The sequence below is a fragment of the Idiotropiscis lumnitzeri genome, chromosome 16 (assembly GCF_059441095.1).
Source record: "Idiotropiscis lumnitzeri isolate Australia: NSW breed Sydney's pygmy pipehorse chromosome 16, RoL_Ilum_1.0, whole genome shotgun sequence".
Lineage (NCBI taxonomy): Eukaryota > Metazoa > Chordata > Actinopteri > Syngnathiformes > Syngnathidae > Idiotropiscis > Idiotropiscis lumnitzeri.
This window is the reverse complement of record NC_142406.1, coordinates 10,940,362-10,961,442: the sequence shown is the minus strand read 5'-3', so window position 1 is coordinate 10,961,442 and position 21,081 is coordinate 10,940,362. Positions and strand designations below refer to the sequence as shown.

The window sequence follows — 21,081 nt, the reverse complement described above, 5'->3', positions numbered from 1 at the left end:
TTTTTTCTTTTTTAAAGTTTTGTCCGGTGCTTAGAATTACGTCATAATTCATTCGTTTTCATGTTGGAACTGGAACAGTCAAGGCAGCAACTTTGCAACTAGACCACATCCGGGTTTCTCTAAAAAATAAGTGAATAACTAACACCTCCATTTATTTCTACATCGAGAGAAAACATTACAATAACATATTTTAATTTATATTTAGGTGAGGTCATTCTTTATAAAAAGGTGAGTTCAAGTGTAAATTGTGAGTCTTTAATTCAGCATTTTTAATCAGTAAAAAACCATTAATATTCTATCATGATTTTGATTTTTCCATTTTTTCCTCCAATTTTTCCACATAAAATTAACAGCTTTAAAAACATTTTAATGATATGCGTTTTACATTGATCTGTTATGCTTTACGTATAACACTTATATAAAACATTACATTAAACAATTATATTTTCATTTTACAAGGTTCCTACTTAGACTTTAATGTGAAATGCCATATTTTAAACTAGATGTTTTGCAATTCGCTCATGTTTATGCGCAGCACTACAGATTACAAATAAACATTTTTGTTTTATTACAATGTTATTACATTTTCTTAATAAGGTTTTCACTTTCAAATAGTTCTTATACTTAAATGCACCGTTTCAAACCTGAATGCACACGTTTTACGGTTGTTAAATTAACAAAGAACAGAGTGTAGTTTTAGAATTAAACGATATGCATCTCATTTGACAGGGTTCCTAGTTCTTGATGATTTTATTATGAAATGCAACATTTTAACCGGATGCCAGTGCTTTCAAAAAACAGAATAGTGGAGCTTGATGACTGACTTCCACACCCAGGGGACGTACACTACCCTAGTCGTCCGCAGCAAAGCCAACTTTTTTCCCTCCTCTTCAAACGATCAACACGCGGCGGTGCATTGTCAGCTCCCAGATCAAGAAATCCACCAACAAAGTAAGTTTGTCCAAAAAAGACCTGGAACTTCGGGATCATTTTTTTAATCGCCTCACGAGCTGCAACTTCCTTCATGTTTCGAGGCGACGACGGAGCTAGTCGGTTAGCATGTAAACAGTTCTCCCTTTTGAGGTTAAGCGCGATCAGTCGCTTCCGTTTAAAGTTTCGTTAAGGCCCGATGGACGTCAAATGTTTCGTGATGAAGCAGCTAGCCGCAGTGCGTGTGGAAAATTAGTTTAAAACCAGATCGGTGGTAACTCCCTTTTTGGACGGTTCTGAAAGTTGGTCGCTAACGGATCGGCTAAAGGAGAGCTAGCAGGCTAATCGCGGTTAGCCGACGCAAAATAGCAAGGCATTTTCTGTTGTGCGTTCTGAGAAAATATCCCCCTTCCACGATTAAGCGTCGTTACTGTCAGCGCTCGTCATTTTTCTGCCACTACGACCAACTCGAAAGGGAAATTTTGCACGTCGATTATCGTCAAAAGTCGTAATTTTTAGTGTCATGGTGCATAGTTTCGTAGCTAAGGCGTAATAGACAATCAACCAATCGCGGAGATTTTAACAAGTAGTTAGTCTTGTTTAACTACCCCGATTGATGCTATTTTTAGTGTTTCAAATAATTCGTGTTAGAATGTTTCAGTTCAAATTGGTGCTCGTTGCTTCTGTGACGCTTGCAAGTCCCAAAGACCGTTTTTTGTTTATTGTTCACCCTCACCGCTTTCATTTTCTTGTTGTTTACATCACATGATTATAGCAATATTGAGTAATGCGGTTATTGTCAAAAACCTACTCAACCGGTACTGAAAGCCACGCTACAAAGAAGTTGACTTGCACTTCATGCAAGAGAAATCCCAGATTTGTTGTACTTAGCAAAAGCAAAAAAAAAAAATACAATCAGTCGAACCATTAAGTGGTCATATGTGGACTTATTCCACAGGCAATGTTTTTACGATAATTTTGCACTCTTAACATGTCGATGTCAGCATTGTGCGACATCTTTATGCAGTCAAGAACAGGACAAACAGGACCTTGTGCATAGATGATCATTAAAACTCACCCATTTTTGTCTCAGTGTGTGCAGGATTGAAAACAAATACGTAATCCGATTATTGTTCCTTTCTCATTGTTTATGCCAAACAATTAAGTAATTTTCTTTTCCACTGACACACGCTATCAGACACTATTTTTAGTGTTTAAAAAAGAAATGTTGCATAATCTACAATTTAGTGTAAATCAATGTTTTGGATAAAATGATATTTCAAAGGCGCCTTTTAAGAGGCCTCGTTGTCATGGCTGATGAGCCTGTTTTGTTTCCCCTAAACAGCCCATTAATGATCTGTGTACGTCATATAATTGTCGAAAAAAAAAAGGAGCTCGACTGCAACCGTAGGCCACGCCGTAACAGAATTTGCACACATTTGATACAAGAGAATACAAGAATTTGTCGTGCTATGTAAAGAATGTACTAACACAGTCGAGACAGATTTACATCTGGTACAAGCAGTTCACGGTGGATTTTTGTTTCAACAGCAGCTTTCAAATTTGTTAATCACTAACCGATGCTAACCTATTTAAAAAAATCTACATAAATATAAAGCAAATGGGAAAAAAAAAGGTAATTGGACTCTCGAATGAATTCGTGATGTTCTATAATATCTGTTGTTACACATTTGGTGTAATTCTAACATGGCCACCATTGCAAAACCTTTATTTTATTTTTTTGTCACAACTTTTTTTTTTTTTAATTCTAGGCTTGCGCAACAAGCCAACCATGCTGCATTTCCCAATTTAAAAAGTACTTTTTTTTTAATCACTAAAATGTGTTCAATATCAACCAAAATGTTTCTTTTTTTAAATTGGGATCTTGTGTTGACACTTTATAACCATAACAGAGTCAAAATGAAGGCCGTTCGACAAATATTTTATGATGGCCTATCAGCATTGTAAAGATAACGCGTCAATTGCGGGGCACAGTTCCTCCCTTATTTACTTTGAGACTTTTTTTTTTTATTGGTCGCCCTTATTAATGAATCCTCTTCTCGCACTCAAACAGAGGTGGTGTGAAATTGCTTCCACGAGAACAATTCAAATGATGTTATGGTACCTTTGACGAAGACAACGACAGCGATAGTGACCGAGTTTGTATCGTTTTTACGGCCGCTTGATGACCTTATTCCTCCACCGGGCGTCTTTTTTACGGCCGCATTCTTGTTCCTCAAGCAAACGAAGCCGCCCTGAATTAAAAGAAGTCACGTGATCATTCGCATGAGTCGAAGTAATATTGTGTCGGAACAACTGCATGTGGAGGAATCCTTAAAAGATGTTAAGAATGCTTTCGGGGGATGATAAAGGTCATTTTTTTTCTACTGCTAGGCAGAACTTGCATTCCTTAATGTAGCAAATAGTCTGTCTTGAAAAATAAAGCCTTGACAAGTAGGGGGAGGCACAACTGGTCATCTGTTTTTTTTTTTTTCCCCTAAATGTCAACACAAGAATCATGCATCTCAGTGCCCCTCTCATCTCGCCTGTGCCAAGCTTGTCATATTTTGGCTGACAGAGCTCGAAATAGCGATGCAGCCTTCACCCGACCAGCACCGCACCGGCTAACAATAGCTTTCTTCCCTCGGTGTGAAATGACAGCGCGGGAAGGCCCGGTTGCTACTTTGTCGCCCGCGGGGAAGCTAAAACAATTACAGTACTACAACGCGGTTATAAAAAGCGACGTCGCCGCTGAGGCTCGGTGCAGTACTGCATTGTCGCTCTCAGGAAGTCTGCCCTTTGACTGGAATGTCAGCGGACGCCAGCGTACGTGATGTCCACTCGGAATCTCCCCATTCCCAGATTGTCATTGTGCGAGGGGTTACTTTGAAGACGAACGTGGCAAAATGGCAGGAAGATTACGTCATCCCCCGCTGAGGTTTGGTTGAGATTAAGAACCGGCTGAACCCTCGACAAGATTCCAGGACGTCGCTCGTAAACACTGGCATCGCTTCGGAAAATAGTTTTGGCATTTGGTGGGATAAAAGCAGGCAGGGAAGTTGTGCAAAATGTCCGGCACAACAGAATGTTTTCAGAGGTGACAAAAGTTAAGAACTTTCTGTATTTAAATAGAACTACTGATAGTCAGGTAAAAGTACAGATAAATTCAGATCTTAAGAAGTGCACTCCCCGTGTTTACATCTAAAAAATTGAAGTGATAAAGCTCCCAATTTGTTGTCATTGTTTTTTTAATCTGGTTTTTCTGACTACTTGTTTGATCGGATTTGAGGAGCTGTCAAGAGTGAATGCTTAAAAGACTGCAAGTCAGTTACCTCTATTTGTCTTCGATTTGAATTCACTGTTAATTTTTTTTTAGCAAAATCAAACCAAAATATTTCTCTAGAATAAATCGGATATTGTTTGTTTATTGACAATATATTTAGAAAAAAAAATCTAATGTTTAATCGTAATCGTAATATTGGGAAGGAGGCGGGCAATCACAGTCTTCAAAATGGCCGACTTCCTGTTCAATTTCAACTAACAATTTTTGCCATTTTCTTGGCAACAGTAAAGGTTACTGCCGTCCACTTTGCGTCCCACTCGCGAAGTCCGATCCACGAGGAGACCACGACCTCGTTTCACTTCATTACACATTTTATGAGTAAAATGACGTGCACGGACGGCGTAATCACACTTAAACGAAACACAAGGCTTAGCGACGGAGCCTCTTGTGTGTGTTTAGTGTTAAAGTACAGTCACGGCTGGTATTTGGGTTACCGCGCCTCTGTTTGCTTTGGCCGCAGACACCAGGAAGCAGTGAGAAGAGTCATATAATAGCAATTATTACAATACATTTTTAATAAAGGGCGATATTAAAATTAGTAAAAAAAAGAAAAAGTCAACGCAGGACTGTTCCATTGTCTGTTTTGGCAAAATTAATTGTCGCCTGTTAAAATTTTACTACCCCGGGTTTTGTTTAGCATTTTCCCCAGGTTCCTGGCCAAAACGTTCCATAATCGCTGACTTTTGGCCATATGAAATTGTTTTCAATATAGACATGACTAATCGTCAGCGATTGGTTGGGAGCCGTTTGTGCCTCCGCAGTGGACTTCCTGCCCCCAAGGGCCTGTTTTCAGGAACTGGGACATCAGCCCAGTGTGTGTGTGTGTGTGCACTGATAATGCATGAGCCACAAACCTTGACTGTATGCATGTAGAAACACACACAGATTTTTTTTTCTCCCTCAAACAGTGACTACGCTCAAGCGGAAAGTCCCTCTCACTCGCTCTTTTTCTCAGCAGGCTTTTCCAGCTGCGCTACAATGTGATTGAGCGCTGCTGAAACATTGTTTTCACTCTTGTTTGTTTCCGAAACAATGTCCGTTTCCATATGAATGACTTTGCGAAACACAATTTCTGTTGGTTAATGACTCACGAGCAAACAACCTTTTTTATTATTTTTTTTCTTTCCAGAGCATTGACTTGACAATCATCACAATTTAATTTTGTTTATCATAATCTGATTGTTGTAATTAAACAATGTGATGTCCATTAAACTAATTAGCAGCATTCGTAACTAATCATGTATAAAGGCGAAGTTAACCACTCTATTATTTCAGCAAATGAAGTAAAACTCTTTAACCCATGCCAGTTATGTTATAGGATTGACTGACTGTACTTTGAAATCGTAATATCACCAATCACCACTAGATGGCAGGCGTCCTAGTCACGCTTATGCTGGGTCTTGTACTGCCCTATATTATATGTTTATTTCATATATTATTATTTTTTATTTTATAATCTATTTAAAATAGCATTTTTGTCAAACATCTGGTTAGTCAAGTGTGTGGTCCTTCGTGAGGCCCGCACTAGTACTGATTAAAAAATTGTTGCCCTCTCTAGTATTTAAGTTGCCCATCCTTGACCTAAATAGTTTGTTTCATTATTATGCCTCATGATGTTTTTCTCTCCCCCCCTCAGGTTTTTCCAACATACACCCCTTCCCAGCCATAATGTCTTTGTTTACATGAGACCCAAGTTTCCCTAACATCCCGTCTCCCCCACCCCTCCCATCCATTACAAACACCCCACCCCCAATGTGGTGATCTCTGGTTGGGATGAGCATCCTGCACCAACAACATCATGGGAGCACCGGCTCGGAGCGTGAACTCAACTCAGCCGCCTCCTCTGTCAGCCTGCCCTCTGTCAGGAAGACCCCCAAGAAACGCCGCCTGTCCCTACAGGCGCTTTTCGGCCGACGGCGGCGGTCCGACCGCGACGCCAAACGCAAGTCGAGAGCGGCGCTGGATCCACCCGGCCTTGTCAGCGTGGACAGCGTCCCGCCAGAGGCTTTGGCCGACAGGACGTCGGCGCACTCCGTGCAGGGGGCAGCATCAACGTCCTCGTCGGTGGGGTCCTCGGAACTACTGGAGTGCCCGCTGTGCCTGCTGCGGCACACGCGTGACCGCTTCCCCGAGATCATGACGTGCCACCACCGCTCATGCGCCGACTGCCTGCGGCAGTACCTGCGCATTGAGATCTCCGAGTCGCGCGTCAACATCTGCTGCCCTGAGTGCTCAGAGCGCTTCAACCCGCATGACATTGCCATGATCCTCGCCGACCGCGCCCTCATGGAGAAGTACGAGGAATTCATGCTTCGCAGGTGGCTGGTGGCCGAGCCCGACTGCCGCTGGTGCCCCGCTCCAGACTGCGGGTAAGATTTTGACTGACATCCCCTTTAACACCTTAACACTTTTTGTTTTCCTGAGAAATTGGCACATCGGAGTTGCAACAGTAGTACGTCCTCACAGCTGTGTCAGCGTGGGCTTGGAGTGTCAGGTGTTAACCTTATCACTCTTTTTGCGGCACCTCTGACACTATAGGGGTCAGTGAGCCCTAAGAAATTAATTTGTCATGAATTATTCCACCAGATCATTTAAATATGCATACGTCCATATGGGAACAAGCATGTGATTGATAGGTGATCCAAATGAGGAAGAGGCCACGCGCTATTAATAATGGATGGACGATAAGCGGCATGGATAATGAATGGATGGATTTTGTATGGTCATATGTGCTATTGTGAGCATCGACTTCAAGACACATCAAGACTTTGTCGTTTCCACGACGATACCTTTGAAACATAAATAGCACTATCGTCTGTCGAGCTTCTAATGGGTGAGTAACGGGCCAAATGCTGTTCCAAAACAGATAAAACATTTATTACAACGCCAAGCTGGGCGGTCCATGTTCTTTTTCCAATAAGTCACAACCAAACGTTTGCTCAAATGGCGGATGTTTGTCCGTCACCATCTTCCACAATGACGTTTGCCCGAGGGTCAGGTCAGGGTCTTGTTTGTTTGCATCAGGCACAGAGTCCACAGTTTGCTCTCAGGGGAGACGGAACTGTTGGATTTGGAATTAAGCCCAGCATATGATTGACCGCAGGGTGCCATCACGTCGTTATGAGATCACCCGCTCCACGGTCTTGACGTTCCCTGCTTTCGTCAGCTCAGCCCCGATTGGTTGACGGGCCCTCGCCTTTTGTTGAGTCAAAGCCCAGCTGTTGGCAAGAATGCCTCTTTGACGTGCTTGTTTCAGCACTCGTTAAGTGCCTTTGTTTTTTTTGTTTTTTTTGGTCATTATCGCAGCAGCTCTCATTTACTGTATATTTATAAAAGGGCGAGAGTAGCTACGTCTGGGTTGAAGCTGCTTGCAGACTGCCATGTTGACACTTCACACTGAGCCTTTGCTTTTTTATGAGCTTCCAAACAGAGACGGTCTGTGGCTGTCTCCATCATTACTATACTTATGATAATATACCCGTTAGATTTTCTTTTAACCTGTGTACCTTTGGTAACCAGGCAATCATTTTAAGGGGAAAAGATTCATCACTTTATGAAACAAAATAGTCCTCAAACTTTACATGAGCTGTATAATTTTACTTGAATGTTGTCACTAAAAAAGACACTTTTACAAGGAATAAAAGTAATCTGAGTTTTTTTAATATGACATGAAAATTTACATTTTGCCATGAAGCTAATTTCGTGGGGGTTTAGTTTTGCTTAAACTAAATTTTCTGTAACCAAAAAGTTGTCAATTTTAGAACTAAAAGGAAAAAAAAAAATAATGTAATAGTTTCGCAGGAAATTTACATTTTAGGGTTAGTCATCCTTTGTGAAAAGTTTGTCATTCCTTTTCTCCAAGCGCCCTCTAGTGTCATCCTTATAAACTGCATCTCCACGTTCCCTGTCAGCAACTTTCACTCACACGTTTCCCTCCCCACTTACCCCCAGTTACGCTGTCATCGCATTTGGCTGCGCCAGCTGCCCGAAGATCACGTGCGGCCGTGAGGGTTGCGGCACGGAGTTCTGCTACCACTGCAAGCAGCTGTGGCACCCCAACCAGACGTGCGACACGGCGCGGCAGCAGCGGGCACAGCACTTCCGCCTGCGTAGTTTCCGCTCCTCCTCGCTCAGTTACAGCCAGGAAAGTGGTGCTGCAGGTAATGAAAAGACTCGTATTAAAGGAGACATATTACGACATTTATCACAATAAAGTAGTCCCTATGTATTCCCATGTCACGATGCCCGAGGGATTAATTACAGCACTTTACACACCACGTTTTCCCTTCCTCACTGGTCAAGTGATGGTAGAGAAACTTGTTGCACAGGGCAGTTATTACGGCTGAGAAATTAATCAACGTGAAATTGCCATCGCGCACACAGTACAACAGCTTTTATCCGCGTGCTGACGATGCCCCTTGGGGTCTCCTAGGCGACGACATCAAGCCATGCCCGCGCTGCGCGGCCTGCATCATCAAGATGAACGACGGCAGCTGCAATCACATGACGTGCGCCGTCTGTGGCTGCGAGTTCTGCTGGCTCTGCATGAAGGAGATCTCTGACCTGCACTATCTCAGGTAAGCTGCTTAAACAATCCTCGCAGGCACATGAAAGAAGTGTAGTCACACACGTGCCGTCCTGCTGCAGATGCAGGGACTGAGCTTTGCATATATTAATAGCTTTAACTGTAAATATACGTCAAACAATGATTTCAAAATATACTACATTTTCCGCCACCCCCACAGTCCATCTGGTTGTACCTTCTGGGGGAAGAAGCCCTGGAGCAGAAAGAAGAAAATCCTCTGGCAGCTGGGCACCTTAGTGGGGGCGCCCGTGGGCATCGCCCTCATTGCCGGCATCGCCTTCCCTGCCATGATCATCGGCATTCCGGTTTATGTGGGCAGGAAGGTGAGGCCTCTGATCATACCCTGCCATGTTTAGCGCTGGGGAAGAAAAAGAGCAAATCTGTGAATTTTTTTGCCCCCTTCATCAGATCCATAATCGCTACGAGGGGAAAGACGTCTCCAAGCACAAGAGGAACTTGGTAATTGCGGGCGGCGTGACGCTGTCTGTCATCGTGTCACCCGCAGTAGCAGCTGTGACTGTTGGTAAGAAACTAAATTCTTCCTTTCGCTTACCACCCCTGAACAAAGACTGACTCTTTCAATGCCAGCCATTTAAAAAAAATAAGAACCTCTGACTGATCTTTCAACACTCACAGATAATTGTGTTTAATGAAAAAGACTACCAAAATGAATGAGACTCTCTTCTTTTATCATGAAAAAAATCTTCCTTATTGGATTCTTTTTTAGTAACCAATAGAAAATCAAATTTATTTTTTACTCAATTTACTTTTACTCAAAGTATTTTTTCCATTACTTAAAGTATATCTATTATGTACAGTATAACTCACACAGACATTATAACTATATATATAGATCATTACGAATTGATTTGGTAAATCTGCAAAAAAATACTTTAGTGTAGCATAATCACTTTGAATGGAATGTGTATTTTTTAATAGATGTTATATAATAAAAAATTAATAAATTAGCATCAATAGCACTTTAGCTAAACTAGCTTAACAATTAGCACCCAAAAACGGACTTTGCGGTTAGCTCCTCGTGAGTAACATTAGCCTCATGCTAATAGCCAATTAGCATCCTTTCTACTCATTTATCATAATAAAATATGACGCAACATATCAGAATGGCTTGCAACTTATAAAACTACGATTGGTTTTAAACACAAGACTTAATTTGGCAAAAAATATATAAATATTAGGTCACGTTATTTAGGCCTAGCGTCTTGGCAAGCAGCGGTCTTGCTTAACGGAGCGCAACACGAGGGCTCATTTGGTTGAATGCAGCTACTCACGTCATTATACGGTGACACTTCGTTGTCTTAAAAAGCAAGCAAATCTTTAGATATTGATATGAGTGAGTTTATCATGTTTTAAATTATTTTCGAGAGTTTGCCTCGTTTAATTACGATGCTCACCAGACGTGTCTCCATGACCAAGTTTTAAAGACAAGCGCCACCCTGTGGCAAAATTGAGGTATTACTTCTTAGTTGTATACACGTTTTCCACTCAGACGTTTTTTTGTGGGTTATAAATCGATTCATGGTGTTATGACTCGATATCTGGCTATGAAAAGGAACATTTATTAAAATCGAATAATAGTTTAAAAAAAACAACTCAGCCCTAATGATGCCTCAACTATTGGAACAATCCTTGACACGAGGGTGAGCTCATCCAAAAGAGATCCAATTCTGCCATCTGCTGGTTATAGTTATTTTTTAACTTTCACAGCTAAATGAACAAACTAGAGCTGGCCAATATTTTTATCCAACCATTTCCAAAAAAATACTTGAAATTAGTTAAAAAAAAGTTATGAATTCCTCTCTGATGTCAATAATTTGCTTCCAGGCATCGGCGTGCCCATCATGCTGGCATATGTCTATGGCGTGGTGCCCATCTCGCTTTGCCGGAGTGGCGGCTGCGGCGTGTCAGCGGGCAACGGCAAAGGCGTGCGAATCGAGTTTGACGACGAGAACGACAACATGGGTGGCGGGGCAGCAGCTACAGGTGACTTCTAAGCATTTTGTGAACAAGTCTCTTGTGCAGTATTAAAAGATGATCCTGTGGAGGTGGCATTCCAAACAAATTCCCTGAATGAAATACCTGTTGGTCCTCCCAGACACGACATCGGTGGCCGAGACGAGACTGAACAACGGCAGCCTGGGAGACGGTGCCAGCGTGGGCGGCCTGACAGGTCTGAGCCTCAGCGTGAGCGGCAGCCACATGGAGCGCTGCGGCGTCGGCTCGGCCCAGCGGGATAACATGAGCGACAACGCCAGCACCACCGCCCTCGCTGGCACCAGCATCACCGGCAGCCTATCAGGCAGCTGCTATAACAGGTAGGGGAAAAACAGAAAGTGTCAGCCACATGTCAAATATTTATCACAAATCTAGGATATTGGGTGACATTTCAGGACAAACCTAAAATGCCCTAGAATGTCTACAGGTGAACTTAACCTGTGTTTCAAAGTTGATAAAGTGAGGCTAGTATTGCCACTAAAATTCTAGATAGCCCCTTAGTACAGTACGTGATTTAATACCATCCACAATGTGTATTTTCCAGGATGGAGGTGCAGGCAGACGTCCAGAAGGAGCGCTGCAGCCTGAGCGGAGAGTCGGCCACCGTCAGCCTCGGCACCATGAGCGACAACGCCAGCACCAAGGCGATGGCAGGCTCCATCCTCAGTGCCTACATGCCTCTGGAAAGGTCAGCCGGGCAAAAGCATCCTCACCTCTTTTGTTTTGTCACCTATAAGGGTGACATATTGCGAGGGGAAAAAATCTAAAATACCTTGCCTAAAGATGTGCATAATTTACATACATACATAATGAACTCATAGCTCTGTAGTAATAAAAAGCAGGATGGGAGTTTGACAAAACATTACAACGCTTCCTGTTTATAGTGTGACACCATCTAGTGGCCAGTAGTGGCATAATTCAGTTATAACTGGATTTAAAAAAATCTACGAAGGAGGCGGCTATATTCTCAACTATTTCCATACTATGGATGGGATGGGCCGGGAAAAACATTGACATGACATTAGTCCGCCCTAGATATATGGTTGAGAGTAAGTTGCGTGTGTATGCATCCTGTGCAGAGACAACAGTCTTGAGGTGCAAGCAGACGTAGAGTCCAAAGAGGAGAAGGTGCGACACTGCAGCGCCAGCAGCAGCCTGGATGAAGCCAGCTGCAGCAGCAAAGGGGCGGGCAGCGGCCACCCCAAGGAGGCGTCGTCGTCCTTGTCAGGGGGCAAGAAGAGCAAAGGGAAACTGTGGAAACGCGGCGGAGGCAAAGCGGAGTCCAAAGTCAACCACACACACGGAGACGCCGAGCGCCGCAGCACCATCTCGTCAGAGCTGGACTCACCGTCGCTAAGCGGCAGCCTTCCGTCGGTGGCCGACTCGCACTCCAGCCGCCTGTCGGCCGAGCTCAGCGAAGTGGACGCGCTCAGGGCGGTGGAGACGAGCGACGCGCCGGCCGTCACGCCGCTGCCCGAGGTGGAGCACGACCGCCTGGAGCAGCTGCCGCTTCAGCGGAGCCACGCCGCCGCCTTCAGCCACCGCCCCACGTCTTTGCCCAGCGAGGTTCTGTATATCGCCGAAGACGCCGCCCCTACCGACAATCGTGTCTGCACCACAACAGACATCTAAACACAAAACTCGCTCCTCACGAACCATCTGTCTTAAATCGCGTTATGGTAAACAGGAAGTGGAATGTCGGCGTTGATGGCGAAGGGCGGGAGGAGTCAAAATGGTAATCCGAAGGTCAACTTGAATGTACGCGTGCTCGCTCTTTAAAAGCAAAGGTGGAGATGAAAAAGGAGAAAAATAAAATGTCCACCACTGTGCCACTCATTCTGAGAGGGACCATTTCCTAGCACAGTTATACATCATTTACATCCTTTTTGTTATAACATTTATTATTGTATGTGCAAATGTGCTTTATTGTTGCATATTTTCCAATTTTGGAAAGTTTTTTTTTGTTTTTTTTAATGTTGCAACCCTGTATCGGGTCTTTTTTTTTTCTTTTAGTTTACATTAATTTAAATGACAAAATATTTGACAAACTCCACATGGAAGCTATGCAAAAACAAAACAAAACAAAAAAATGTCACTAAACAAAAGCATTTAGTTGCTTCTCCTTTCACCAAAGTTGAGATTTTGAGTCAAGCTGTGTAGCGGTTGTGCAACAAAATCCTTTTAAGTTGGATTCTCCCTTGAATGGTTGAGATTTTGAGTCAAGCTGTGTAGCGGTCGCGCAACAAGATCCTTTTAAGTTGGATTCTCCCTTGAATGGTTGAGATTTTGAGTCAAGCTGTGTAGCGGTTGCGCAACAAAATCCTTTTAAGTTGGATTCTCCCTTGAATGGTTGAGATTTTGAGTCAAGCTGTGTAGCGGTCGCGCAACAAGATCCTTTTAAGTTGGATTCTCCCTTGAATGGTTGAGATTTTGAGTCAAGCTGTGTAGCGGTTGCGCAACAAAATCCTTTTAAGTTGGATTCTCCCTTGAATGGTTGAGATTTTGAGTCAAGCTGTGTAGCGGTTGCGCAACAAAATCCTTTTAAGTTGGATTCTCCCTTGAATGGTTGAGATTTTGAGCAAAATCCTTTTAAGTTGGATTCTCCCTTGAATGGTTGAGATTTTGAGTCAAGCTGTGTAGCGGTTGCGCAACAAAATCCTTTTAAGTTGGATTCTCCCTTGAATGGTTGAGATTTTGAGTCAAGCTGTGTAGCGGTTGTGCAACAAAATCCTTTTAAGTTGGATTCTCCCTTGAATGGTTGAGATTTTGAGTCAAGCTGTGTAGCGGTCGCGCAACAAGATCCTTTTAAGTTGGATTCTCCCTTGAATGGTTGAGATTTTGAGTCAAGCTGTGTAGCGGTTGCGCAACAAAATCCTTTTAAGTTGGATTCTCCCTTGAATGGTTGAGATTTTGAGTCAAGCTGTGTAGCGGTCGCGCAACAAGATCCTTTTAAGTTGGATTCTCCCTTGAATGGTTGAGATTTTGAGTCAAGCTGTGTAGCGGTTGCGCAACAAAATCCTTTTAAGTTGGATTCTCCCTTGAATGGTTGAGATTTTGAGTCAAGCTGTGTAGCGGTTGCGCAACAAAATCCTTTTAAGTTGGATTCTCCCTTGAATGGTTGAGATTTTGAGCAAAATCCTTTTAAGTTGGATTCTCCCTTGAATGGTTGAGATTTTGAGTCAAGCTGTGTAGCGGTTGCGCAACAAAATCCTTTTAAGTTGGATTCTCCCTTGAATGGTTGAGATTTTGAGTCAAGCTGTGTAGCGGTTGTGCAACAAAATCCTTTTAAGTTGGATTCTCCCTTGAATGGTTGAGATTTTGAGTCAAGCTGTGTAGCGGTTGCGCAACAAAATCCTTTTAAGTTGGATTCTCCCTTGAATGGTTGAGATTTTGAGCAAAATCCTTTTAAGTTGGATTCTCCCTTGAATGGTTGAGATTTTGAGTCAAGCTGTGTAGCGGTCGCGCAACAAAATCCTTTTAAGTTGGATTCTCCCTTGAATGGTTGAGATTTTGAGTCAAGCTGTGTAGCGGTTGTGCAACAAAATCCTTTTAAGTTGGATTCTCCCTTGAATGGTTGAGATTTTGAGTCAAGCTGTGTAGCGGTTGCGCAACAAAATCCTTTTAAGTTGGATTCTCCCTTGAATGGTTGAGATTTTGAGTCAAGCTGTGTAGCGGTCGTGCAACAAAATACTTTTAAGTTGGATTCTCCCTTGAATGGTTGAGATTTTGAGTCAAGCTGTGTAGCGGTCGCGCAACAAAATACTTTTAAGTTGGATTCTCCCTTGAATGATTCCCATTTTATACTTTGTCCCAATTTTAGCCCTCTTTTTCTCACAAATATGATGACTGCAGATACAATGTGTTTGTCCCTCAGTGCCTTTTGGGGAAAACTTCCAAGGTTTTTCCTCTTCATTGTCATTAAAAAATACCTTAACTCTCTGAATGCTAACAGAAGAGTGACATGTTTATTTACAGTATATCTTTTTTTCATTCTGGGGGTGGGCGGGGGCATATATTTACTAATTACCGGCTTTGTAATGTGCATTCAAATGCATATCTTTAAAAGAATAAAATTTCTCAAATGAAGTCTGTCGTGTAGCTTTTTTTTTAATTTTGTAAAGTTGTGCTATTTACAAAAAGTACATGCAACACATTGATGTGCAATGTCAATACTGACAAATATAATAGGTTGTTGCTCCCTCATAAAATCCGATATTCAATACAATGTACATTTTCAAAAGTTAGACCACAATTAACAGAATAAAACTGCATTGCAAACATGCCATTTACGGTGGAGCCTCCGAAGTGGAACACGTGATACGATGACAAGTGAATCAATAAGCTTCAAGATGAAACTTGACTTTTCGTTTCACATTTGAGGTATATTAATCCAGAAAATTCCACTTGGGAGGTTCCACTGCACAGAGTTGCTCCAAACTAAATTGCAGTCAAACTTGGCATATTGCGTCATTACAACAGTGGTGTAAATCTCACTAAGGCACACTCAAAACATTTTCAAGTTTCCACTCCACCTTGTGTCGACAACACTCGGCTTTCCTCTCAAGTTTAGTCACGGCAGCAGTAGAGGTTTTCACTGTCAACGTCTGCGTGGAGAAACGACGGAATCTCACCATCACATCTGGGGAAAAAGTGTGACAGCAAGGAAACGGCGTATACAAAGGTTAGCAGGTAGTGTAAAAAAACAAAAATTAAGCCTTGGCAGAGGTTACTTTCTGCGTCATACAGCTCTACGTGTGCGCGTTGTCGTCCATGAGGCTCTGTCTCAGCAGGGCGGTGACCTCCAGTAGCTCCTGCTCGGCCTCTCTGACGTTAGGGTCCAGCTGGAGGACCTCCTGCAGGTCACCGCTGGCCAACAGGTAGTCCTGGAAGGTACGCGGGGACAAGTGGAGATCGGGTAAGAGCCCACATTTATTAATTCATGTTTTGGCTAGTGTTGATGAGTCTCATGTGAAGCTGGTTTGTCTGTGTTGAATAATTTACTACCGAAATACAGTTTATTTAACATCAGTTTGGATGCATCTTGTCGGTTTTCAGTATTTTACACAGCTATCAGAGGCACCTGCAGACCCTTGTGGGCCAGCGCTCGTCTGTAGAAAGCTTTCTTGTTGGCGGGCTCCAGGCGCAGGGCCGAGTCGCAGTCCTGCTTGGCCTCCTGGAAGCGGTTCAGCTTCAGCAGGCAGATGGCTCTGTGGGAAGCTTACAGTAAATGTGTGGCACGTTTCCACATTATTTCATTCGTATTTTCTTTTTTGTGGTGAGATGCATTATTATTTTTTTTTTTTTATTGATGTCATGTTGTGTAATTTATTTTCATTTTGGCCTGGATACATTTGGTTCAATGTGAAGTCAAGCATTTCTGACTTTTTGGTATTTTCTCATTTCATTTATAAATATAATTACATGTTATGTATTTTTACAGGGAGAGAGACTGATTATAATTATCCGGGCTGATTAAATGCATTGGTCTTTAAAAAAAAAATGTGACGTCCAATAAGATCAATATAAAACTTAACTTCAGGGAACTAATTAAAATTTCAGGTAACTTGAAACTGCATGTCCTCTAAGGCAATGTATTTGTATAATTATAGGTTTTGGCTGACATTATGAATTTTATTTAATATCACTTTTTATTTTAATTAATGTTGTGTCTTTCATCTTAAGTCGTACCTGTTGGTGTAGAGGGCACAGTCGTCCGGTTTTAAGGCGATGCATTGGCTGTACTTGTGTAGAGCGTCCTGAAAGTGAGCCTTCTTCACCAGCTCGTTGCCTTCTTGTTTCAACGCGCTCAAGCGGGACTCTTTTCGCCTGGCTGAAAAATAAAAAGATGATGTCCACTGTAGACAAAATTTTGTAGTTTGTTAGTTGTATCAAACTCAACTTAGTGGTCTTACAAGCCTTTTTGTAAACTTAAAAGAATCACAGATTTTACAGGCAGTGTGATTTATTTTTTTTTGTCTTTCCTTTTTGGGTGTGTGGGTGGGTGGCTGCAGCGAGGAATAATAATAATCAGATGGCGTAGTGCTCAAAGAGGAGCTGAGTCATGTGGCAGGCGCACTGCAGGAGGAAACCTGACCTGGATTGTTCCATTACAACAACACTATGTGACTCCTTCCCTTCTACATTATTGATGCTCTGCATTTTACACAATGTCTGAATGTTTTAACACGCACACACACAAAGCTCGGACCTTCCTCCATCAAGGCCCGGGCCGCCCTCGCTTGTGCCTGCTGCACGCTCGCGGGTTTCACGCGGTGTTCCCGCTGCACGGCCAGTGGCACGGCGGGAATCTCCGGAAGCTTCTCCCGCCACTCGGGCCCGTCCTGCTCGATCAGCATCCCGGTGATCCTGAACGGACGCAAAAACATTATGACGAGTCAATATTTGATTGAATTGAATTTCTTGTCATCTCCCGCGGGTGCCGACCTGTGGACGCTGTCGTGCGCCGCCTGCACGCTGTCCATCTGCAGGACCGTTTTGTAATCCACGTAGGCCTTGCGGTAGCGCTCCAGCGACTCGTAAGCCATGGCTCTGCGCAGCAGCGCCTTCAGGTAGAACGGCTGCAGCTGCAGGGCCCTGAGAGGATCACACACACCGTTGCGGGTCACTGTTGATCGCCTACCCAACACTCCCACACACACGCAAGCACGCACTTGGTGCAGTCCTCGATGCAGTCGGCGCTGTTACCGTCCTTTAGGTAACAAGCGGCCCGGTTGGAGTACAGAATGCACAGGTCCTCTGGGTAACTGATGCCTGCAAGATAGGACAGTTTGTTGTTTTTGACTATTACAGTTTTCACTGAAAGTGCAAGTTTTTGTCAACTTCAATAACAGTATGGAGTTCAGTCAACCTAATATGTTTCTCTAAGCACCCAAAACACTTAAGTGATCAGCGAATCTCATTTGCATATTTCAAAAAGATAAAAAATATTTGTCCAGTAATCCAAATGTACTGTTTTTTTTTAAAAACATCAAAAACTTTAATAGTCAGTGATTACATTTTTGTAAATATCAAACAATATAACATTAAGTCTTTCTGGTTTACATTCATATCAAAGACTGTGTTGTCTCAAATGAACCACCATATTGGTTTTTGTAATATTCAAAGTGCACCTAGTGTGTTATTTTAAACGTTAATGACAATTTTTGTTTTATAAAGAAAAATTTGTCCTAAATGAAATTTTATTGGGGGAACATTGCATCAATATCAGACTATTGCTCTTTGATCTGTGCTGCTTTTTGTAATCAAACGCTGTAGTCTTATTTGTAGACAAAGATGATAAAAATCAAACGAACCTGATTTACAGGTTTTCCACGTACACGCGCGACAATTTATTCCTCAGATAATCAGTCTGCTTTCATGGAGGACTACAGAAATCTGAGAATATTTTCTAATGTGAAGCTGAAAATTCAGAACATTTGGCCAATTTTAAATTAAATAAATATCTAATTAATTTTCAATTAATTTGATAACCCGTTAGTTGTCAATTAATCTATGCACCTTTAGTTTTAGCGAACCTGAAAAATAAAAAAATTCAGCCTTTATTGACCTCAACATGTTTTGTGAACATCACAATTTTGCCTTTTAACTGTACAGTTTTTCGTGAACATGAATGAATATTTTTGACACATCATTTTCAATCTTCAAAGAATCCAACTTCATTAAACACCAAAGAGAATTTGGAGCATCTGTCAACTGACCTGCTTGAGCACATCCATCAATGGCTTGGCTGTACTTGTCCAGGGCGTCCCCAAACTGTCCGTGCTTGAAGAGGTAGTTGCCCTCATTCTTGAGGCGGGCCAGGTGTGAGGGGAGACCCCCAGCCGGGGCGTCCAGATAACTTTCATCCACCGCAAGGCACCGGGAGGCCAGGATCTCCTCGGCGTTCCCATTGGCCACCGCCTTGGATCTGCTCCCGTTCTCCGTGGAACCCCCTGCTGCTGCAGTGGTCCGATCTGGTCCGGATCCCCCCCCCCTGCTGCCGGGGGGCTTCTCCTGTGCGTTCCCCATGGCTGCACCGCCTTCTGCAGTGCGTCCTTCCACTTCCTCTTCCGAGCTGGAAAAAGCCGCAGCAGCTTCTTCTGGATGGGAGGTTTCCACTAGGTTACACCCCCTCAATGACGTGACATTGTGGAGGGGAGGGGCAATCTCGGTGCAGTGCTGCATGCATGACACCACTCTGTGGGTTCGTCCTTGATAAAAACAAAAATGTTTATTTTAGACATTTAAAGTCAAGGTACAAATAATTACTGCATAATAAATCTTTTAAATTTAAATGAAAAATATTTTTTTAATGTCAAGGTTTTTGTGGAATTTTTAGCCATCTAATTATTCTATATCATAATGCAGAAGAACAATAAAGGCAAAAATCTCTTTTTGCTTCGTCAATTCTTTTAATTGATCATTTTCTAAATCAAAAAAGGTTTAAAAAAATATATATATATATAAAATGGATGCATGTACAACATGCTCAATTGTGGAGGTGTACCTAGTGTTGCAATGAGCATCTAGGTCCTCTCGGTTTGTTCCTTACTTATTAGCTAAGGAATAGTAGTGACGTACACAAAGTTTACGAAGACAAGTCTTTTTGTCGTTTTTTTCCCCCAGAATGTTATTTATATGTATTGTTAATAAATTTAAAAATTAAAACACGCTCCAATTTTGCAATGACATATTTCAAAGAAATATTCAAAATATCTACATCACTGTATCAAATCAACAAGCATATTTATAGTGTGCACTGTTAAGAACACTGATTACGCTATTAAATCTTTACATTTAATTTTTTAAAGAATACATACAACTATGTAAATACATATACATTTATAAATACTTACCATTGAACAAATATCCTAATTGTTCATAAATGCAATGTTGCAGGACTAATGGAAAATATAAGTTCTAACAGAAAACAGAAGAAATGCAGTTTAATGTGGGTCACTCATTGAGTTGTCACATTTATTCACAAGGTCAAACACAAGAAAACAAAAATGATCCGCTTCATCGGGCATCAAAAACAACCACTATGAATCACCAGTCAAGGAAAGTCGCTGATACAACTCATACATACATATTGACGCTTTTTTTTTTTATGCAGACACCATAAGGATACATCTATTTGTCCTCTTTTTGTACATGATCCTGTAGCCGCAGTCTCTGCACCGGATTGGATCACGGGCCTTTATTTCGTTTTCAGTGTGGCACTCTGCAAATACACAAAAACAAAAAAAATAACTATAATGATCATTTCTATTTAATAAAAAAATGCACGTGAATGCTGGAGAGCTGACACTAGACTTAAATGGTTGCAGTATTTTGAATTGTTGCAATGGAGAATACAAGTTATAATTCTTATAAAAAGAGATGTATTAATTTGGAAACTGCATTGTGTAAATTTGGAAAGCTGTACAATTTGACCATTGTGTGTGAGCATTCACACAGTAATGAACTCAAATACAAAATCAATATCTGTTACGTCAACAACAAGAACAATTACCTCCACAGATATAAAACATAGGCTGCTGTCTTGGTGGTTGCACATCCTGCTGGGGCTCCATTTTGTGTCTTTGAAATATAAAAGACGCATGTTAGCATAGTTAACACAACAATATGCTAACACATGAGAACGACAACATAATGTCGCATTCGACATTATTTAGCCCTTGGGGTCATGAAATATTGGCAAACACGTAAATTAAGTGTAATTGAAGCACGTAAAAGTATGATAAAAGTCAAACAATCATTTAAATTTGAATAATCATTGTTTTTACCAGCGAGATGAGCTGTTTAGCTCCCTTCTCCCCGAGCGCAGTGATTCCTATGCGCATGCCCAATGTTACGCGTCACAAACAAAAAAGGGTTGTGATTGGTCAGAAAGACACAGCCAGGAAGATAGCAAAAGTTACCGATTATTTATTTTTCTTGAAAAGAATAACAAGTCAAATGACATGAAAAATAACCAATTTAAACATTAAAGCGTCAGATTTAAATATAAATCACATAGGCTTTGTAATTAGAATTTAAAAAAAATCAAATGGATAAATGGCGACCTCGTGTGGTGAAAAATACAAATTCTATCCGTTGTACGGTGACGGTGAAAAATGTTCTAAATTAATCATATACAAATAAGGCAAACTTCACCATGCTTTCAAAATATTTATGTATTATTGTAAGCATACTCTATGTATTA

The 21,081-nt window shown here is 41.8% G+C and overlaps 3 protein-coding genes across 7 annotated transcripts; 1 reads left to right on the top strand and 2 right to left on the bottom strand.

The window, feature by feature from the left end:
• Positions 1 to 813: 813 nt before the first annotated feature.
• On the top strand, positions 814 to 13,445 carry LOC148321408 (E3 ubiquitin-protein ligase RNF19A-like). The gene is made up of 10 exons (XM_088319018.1): positions 814 to 951; positions 5,910 to 6,642; positions 8,225 to 8,433; positions 8,706 to 8,850; positions 9,019 to 9,181; positions 9,267 to 9,381; positions 10,704 to 10,862; positions 10,975 to 11,194; positions 11,419 to 11,562; positions 11,954 to 13,445. Exons 2-10 carry the CDS (start codon positions 6,047 to 6,049, stop codon positions 12,504 to 12,506), a joined length of 2,304 nt encoding a protein of 767 aa, XP_088175144.1. The 5' UTR covers positions 814 to 951; positions 5,910 to 6,046; the 3' UTR covers positions 12,507 to 13,445.
• A 1,516-nt stretch (positions 13,446 to 14,961) lies between these two features.
• Positions 14,962 to 19,875, bottom strand: spag1a (sperm associated antigen 1a). Of its 5 annotated transcripts, XM_088319015.1 has the most exons (9): positions 19,730 to 19,875; positions 18,593 to 19,084; positions 17,546 to 17,645; positions 17,319 to 17,468; positions 17,083 to 17,240; positions 16,563 to 16,704; positions 15,955 to 16,081; positions 15,605 to 15,757; positions 14,962 to 15,513 (listed from the first exon to the last, which is right to left on the bottom strand). In XM_088319015.1, the coding sequence occupies exons 2-8, from the start codon at positions 19,056 to 19,058 to the stop codon at positions 15,623 to 15,625; spliced, it is 1,278 nt and encodes a 425-aa protein (XP_088175141.1). In that variant the 5' UTR covers positions 19,059 to 19,084; positions 19,730 to 19,875; the 3' UTR covers positions 14,962 to 15,513; positions 15,605 to 15,622. The 5 variants fall into 5 exon arrangements, 3 of the variants coding, with proteins under 3 accessions (XP_088175141.1, XP_088175140.1, XP_088175142.1); XR_015846926.1 differs by lacking the exon at positions 19,730 to 19,875 and having other exon boundaries at positions 15,955 to 16,091; positions 18,593 to 19,172; XR_015846927.1 differs by lacking the exon at positions 19,730 to 19,875 and having other exon boundaries at positions 15,619 to 15,757; positions 15,955 to 16,091; positions 18,593 to 19,172.
• polr2k (RNA polymerase II, I and III subunit K) lies at positions 19,814 to 20,766 on the bottom strand. The gene is made up of 4 exons (XM_088319017.1): positions 20,663 to 20,766; positions 20,389 to 20,456; positions 20,005 to 20,097; positions 19,814 to 19,915 (listed from the first exon to the last, which is right to left on the bottom strand). Exons 2-4 carry the CDS (start codon positions 20,447 to 20,449, stop codon positions 19,893 to 19,895), a joined length of 177 nt encoding a protein of 58 aa, XP_088175143.1. The 5' UTR covers positions 20,450 to 20,456; positions 20,663 to 20,766; the 3' UTR covers positions 19,814 to 19,892.
• Positions 20,767 to 21,081: the final 315 nt, after the last annotated feature.

Coding starts and splice junctions, on each gene's coding strand:
- polr2k (XM_088319017.1), bottom strand. CDS start 20,449: ATGGAGCCCCAGCAGGATGTGCAACCACCAAGACAGCAGCCTATGTTT. Junction 20,098..20,388: donor TATGTTTTATATCTGTGGAG/GTAATTGTTCTT, acceptor GTGTATTTGCAG/AGTGCCACACTGAAAACGAA. Junction 19,916..20,004: donor CAAAAAGAGGACAAATAGAT/GTATCCTTATGG, acceptor GGTGATTCATAG/TGGTTGTTTTTGATGCCCGA.
- LOC148321408 (XM_088319018.1), top strand. CDS start 6,047: ATGAGCATCCTGCACCAACAACATCATGGGAGCACCGGCTCGGAGCGT. Junction 9,382..10,703: donor AGTAGCAGCTGTGACTGTTG/GTAAGAAACTAA, acceptor ATTTGCTTCCAG/GCATCGGCGTGCCCATCATG. Junction 11,563..11,953: donor GCCTACATGCCTCTGGAAAG/GTCAGCCGGGCA, acceptor CATCCTGTGCAG/AGACAACAGTCTTGAGGTGC.
- spag1a (XM_088319015.1), bottom strand. CDS start 19,058: ATGCAGCACTGCACCGAGATTGCCCCTCCCCTCCACAATGTCACGTCA. Junction 16,082..16,562: donor TGTGCCCTCTACACCAACAG/GTACGACTTAAG, acceptor AGCTTCCCACAG/AGCCATCTGCCTGCTGAAGC. Junction 15,758..15,954: donor TGGCCCACAAGGGTCTGCAG/GTGCCTCTGATA, acceptor CGTACCTTCCAG/GACTACCTGTTGGCCAGCGG.